Source organism: Cnephaeus nilssonii (assembly GCF_951640355.1).
Source record: "Cnephaeus nilssonii genome assembly, contig: SCAFFOLD_239, whole genome shotgun sequence".
NCBI classification, from domain to species: Eukaryota; Metazoa; Chordata; class Mammalia; order Chiroptera; family Vespertilionidae; genus Cnephaeus; species Cnephaeus nilssonii.
In genome coordinates this window covers 6,421-11,578 of record NW_027645523.1, presented here as the reverse complement: position 1 = coordinate 11,578, position 5,158 = coordinate 6,421, and the positions used below count along the sequence as shown (strand labels likewise).

Here is a 5,158-nt window from a genome sequence, read left to right as displayed (position 1 = left end):
CACTTATCCGAATCCCACCGCCACATTCAGTCCCAAAATTAGTTCCAAAGTGCAATAATTATATCTGAAAAAAAATCAAGGGTGCAGAAGTCGGAAATCGGTAGTCGGGCGGATATGGACCACCTAGCGCCTAGGTCGTCTAGGCGGGGACTAGTCGGGGACTAGTCGGTTCGGTTTTCGTTTATTTTTTTAATCTAAATGAGTTTTATTTACTAGTTATCGATATAGTATAACAAAATTACACTTCAAAATTAATTAACAAATTCATTATACAACCGCCTAAATCTAGATAACAATTGAAACAATTTTTCTTATATATATTATCCATTATAGAGTACAAAAAATTTAATTTAACATAAAAAAACTAAATAAATTTATGTTTTGGAATTTTAATGTAGTGAAAATTATCAATTTTTATCTTATCATCAATTTATTCTAAGAACAAAGTCTCTCATTGTCATATAATACCTTAGTGTTGAACACCTGACTCTCGACTCGGTCGCCTAGGCGGCGCCTAGCAAAATCGGGTCGGCCGACGACCGCCTAGCGCCTAGACGCCGCCTAGGCGGGGACTAGTCGGGACTTTTACATCACTGAAAAAAACATGAGAAATGTAAGCAAATATGTTGTTTTGAATTTTTTATTTTGGTCCTATAAGTTATCGAAAGTTCTGAAATTAGTCTTTTAACCTGTTGTAACAGGTCACCAAATAGGTAACAACCATATATGTAATTATTTTTTTTCTTTAATTTCGAAATGCCACCTAGAGGTTTTTAATTATAATAATTTTTGGTCGGGATTTTTTAGCTTAACTTTTTATGGAGAAAGGGTGGTTTCAGCGTAATTTGGTTTTTTTTTTTTTCCAGTCAGTTTAGACCAGGTATACCAACCCAATTCACCTTTCTTTTAATATTCAAATTGTTTTTAAACCCGATAAAGAACCTGATTAAAATTATTAGGGTTAAAAAATGTTCAAGTGGCGCTTCGAAATTAAAGAGAAAAATAAAATAATTACATATGTGGCAGTTATCTGCTTAGTAACCTGCTGTAACAACAGGTTAAATGACCAATTTTAAAAAAAATGAAAATTTACAGGACCAAAATAAAAAACTTACAGGATCAATTTCAAAATGATACAAAGTTATTGGATTACAAAAAACTTAATCCCTTATAAAGAATGCACTTTTCTCATATCAACAAATGAGCCAAAAAAATGGGTCATGCGTTTTTCTCTCTTTCGACAAATGAGCCAAAAAAATGGGTCATGCATTTTTCTCAATCCGATCCAAATGAGCCAAAAAAAATTAAGTGTCATTTAGGTGTTACATGGTTTGGAATAAAGATGAGTAGGAAAAATTCGGATAGAAAAAAAGTGCATGGATTATCTTAATCACACATAGTGCTAAAATGTATTTATACATACTTTTGGTTATTGGATATGAGATAAGAGAAAAAGAGATGCTATCCTTAAAGTTATCAAGAGTGTCTTCACTACAATTTTTCAGCATTAGAAAAACAAGCGTACTTCAATCTTTCTCTCCACGGCCGCCGTCCCGTATTCCATTTTTCGCCGCCGCACACATGGGTGCAGCAGCAGAGCTCCAGCGGGAACGGATGCCGAAGCACATCGGCGTAATCATGGACGGAAACGGAAGGTGGGCGAAGAGTAGAGGTTTGCAAGTGCAATTTGGGCATAAAGCTGGGATGGTCGCACAAAAAAAGCTTGTCATCAATTGTTGTGAGTTTGGGATAAAGGTTGTTACTGTTTTTGTTTTCTCAACTGAGAACTGGAAGCGCTCCCAGGTACTTATTATACCAGAAAATATGCAAAAATTTCATTTTTTTTTTTTATAGTTGAAACTCTTTTTTGTCATACCTTTGGTAAAAACGTTTTTTGCCCTTTTATAACATTTTTACCCTTACTACATTAATGTCTATTCATTCCACTAGGTTACGCGACCAATGTGCTACCTATGCGCGATCTCCAAGTGCGACCCATGCGCAACTCTTTTTAATAAGGGTAAATATGTCATAAAAAGGCAAAAAAAAAAAAAAAATTATCCACGACAAGGAAAAAAAGAGTTTGAACTATGAATATAGGGCAAAAAAGAATTTGTCCCTAATTATACTAATGTGAGGAGCTCTTGTGTATTTCATGTATCTCATTTTGTGAGAAGAAGTTCTGCTTAAGATTGAGCGAAAATCCAATTTTGAACCAAAATGGATTCTAATTGGCTTATTTTTTATTTGTCTCTAGGTTAATTGCATATTCAGTCCCATAGCATTTTTTTTTCTCACGAAAATTGTCCTTTTTTTTAACAATTCTGGTCCTATTAGAATTTCCTGTTAGGGAATTCTTTCATTTTCAGTCCAATATAACAGATATTGATACGTGAGATACACGCTGCATTAGGAATTTCACGTAATTGTTCCTTTAATGATCAATTTTGATCCCATAGAAATTTCAAAATTTTGGTCAACTGTAGATTCTGTCAAATAGTAAACAGTTGGGACCAAAATTGCGTAAAAAATGATCATTTTCAAACATAGGTACTAAAAGCGTGCGAAAAATTTGATTGTTTGGCAACTGGTATTGAAATTTACCCATTTATTTTTTAATTGGACCAAACCTCACATGTTAATCTATCGAGTTTGGGCCTTTCGGAAAAGGTAAAAGTCATGTAATTAATGCCACACCTCACAAGCCAAAAATGCACCCCCAAAATGACGTCGCACTAAAAAATTCTGTGATTTTGGGGTCAAAATCTATCGGACTAAATTATGAGATTAAATTGAATTTTAACGTTTTTAGGACTTTTTGAGAAAAAGATAAAATTATGGACCAAAACCAATTTGAACTCTATTGACAATCAATTTGAAATATTGACGTATATTTGATGTAATACATGAGTGTTTTTTTGGATCTGCTATTGACTTATTTTCGATGTATCTTCAAATTTATAAAAGTATGTTCAATCTGGAGCTTTTATTTTGTCATTATTATATATTTGATTATAGGTAATTTACAAAATTTTTATTAGTTATTATTTTTAATTTATTTAATCCATTTCACGATTTTATATTGATTTTATGTTTTGCCTATAATATCTTAAATTTATTAAATCCACATAATTCGTGACTATGTTTTTATAATTCTTTTCTGATTTGCATGCATAATTAGTGAAAGTTACCTGATGCAGGTGGAGGTTGACTTGTTTATGAGGATTATTGAACGATTTATAATATTAGATGTCATGGATCTAATTAAACGGTAAATATGATACTTCTCTTTTAAATAATTTTTTTAAGTAATTTTTATTTATTTGAAGTAAATATTATTAGGGAATTATATACAAATGCTCTACAAGCTGGAGCTTTTAGATGAGACGAGATTCTTACAAATATGTTTGTTAAACCTGTCTCACAGTCGACCTCAAATTACAATGTTCCCATAAAAGTTTGTCAACGTATTCTAGTAATTGCAATTTTTTATATATATTTTGAATATTTTATTAATAAATTTTAATACTTAATTTACATTTTATTTTGTTTTTGAATTAATTAGTTTAAGTGGAGCAGTTTGGCATATTGTGGAGCTGATTTGACACATATGTGGACTTCAAATAAGCATGGGGCTAAAACTAAGAGAAATTACCCGCATATGTGAATTTCGGGCCAAAATTAGATATATTGACCGAACTTTAAAGCTAGTGTCCTAAAGTCAGCCAGCAGAATCAAATGCGCCCCACAATTGTCACATCCCTAAAGTTAGTGTAATCAAGAAAGAAATGAGAGATTAATTGCTTGCAATATGAAAATAAGTGCCAAAGTAGACTACATTTATAATCTATACCAAAAAAATTTAAACCCTAATAATATACAGTATTCGGTGATTGCAGATATAATATTCGATTCTCAGTTATTGGTGACATTTCAAGACTTCCCAAATCTTTGCAATGCGCCATTTCCTCGGCAAAAGAATGCAGCCACGCCAACAAAAGAATGCATTTCATATTGGCTTTGAATTATGGTGGACGATACGAAATAACAGAGGCTTGCAGGAAAATCGCAACGGAAGTAAAAGATGGTGTTCTAAAAGTAGATGATATCAACGAAAGTTTGTTGGATCAACGAATGATGACAAATATCATCACTGCATTCCCAAATCCTGATTTAATAATAAGAACAAGTGGTGAATTGAGAGTTAGCAACTTTCTGTTGTGGCAGTTGGCCTATGCAGAATTCTACTTTGCCAGCAAATGGTTTCCTGATTTTGAAAGGGCTGACCTTAAAGAGGCTCTTGCTTCTTTTCAATGTAGAAAGAGACGCTTTGGCGAGCGCCCAAATTAGGTCGGAATCTTCATTCAAACTGTGTCTCATCTTTGTTGGATCATTTATCCAACGTTCAACTAATAAAATGAAATAACTATGGGGAATATTTTTTTTAAAGACCATTACTTTGTGTGTGGGGGGAGGGGGGAAGCAGGATAAGGACAGTAGTTTTTTGGGCTGGCAAAACATGTACCGTCATTTTTAATAAGTAGCAATTTCAGGGCGAATTAGGGTTATTCAGTCCTAATTTGTCCTAATTCTGTTTTAAAAATATATGTTTAATATTCTACAAATATATTCATAAATTTGTCCAAGTAAGAAATATCCATAAAATTTTAAAAATTCATATAATTTATATTTAAATAAATCAATAAATTTTCTAATTTATGATTAGCCAAAAATAACTGTAAAATGTGATAGTTGTAAAAAAAATTGAATTAAAATAAATTAGAGTAAAACGTTTAATAATTTTAACACAGTTAACAAAATTAAGAAAAAAATAAAAAAATGTTAAAATTGTCTAATAAAAAAATAATTAAACCAAATAAAAATATTATATCAATTACGATAAACCAATTATATATGAAGATTATTTTAAATATTGAGAATGATCTAAAATATTTAATTAATGTGAAAATTATCAAAAAAAAGTAGGGTTATTTAAAAAATTAAAAAAAGAAAATTATTTGATAAAATTATTAATAATTTCAAGAAATATGTAAAACATTAATCTTGGATTCTATTATATAGAAAATAAAAAAAATCAGAAATTATTATCTTGAAAAATATAAAACACAAAACAAAAAATCATTAAAATATAATATTG

General features: G+C 30.9%; 1 protein-coding gene across 1 annotated transcript; it reads left to right on the top strand.

The window, feature by feature from the left end:
• Positions 1 to 1,581: 1,581 nt before the first annotated feature.
• On the top strand, positions 1,582 to 4,350 carry LOC307096591 (uncharacterized protein; the record flags this gene model as incomplete). The annotated part of the gene is made up of 3 exons (XM_079800896.1): positions 1,582 to 1,655; positions 3,182 to 3,271; positions 3,900 to 4,350. The coding sequence occupies 3 exons, from the start codon at positions 1,582 to 1,584 to the stop codon at positions 4,348 to 4,350; spliced, it is 615 nt and encodes a 204-aa protein (XP_079657022.1).
• Positions 4,351 to 5,158: the final 808 nt, after the last annotated feature.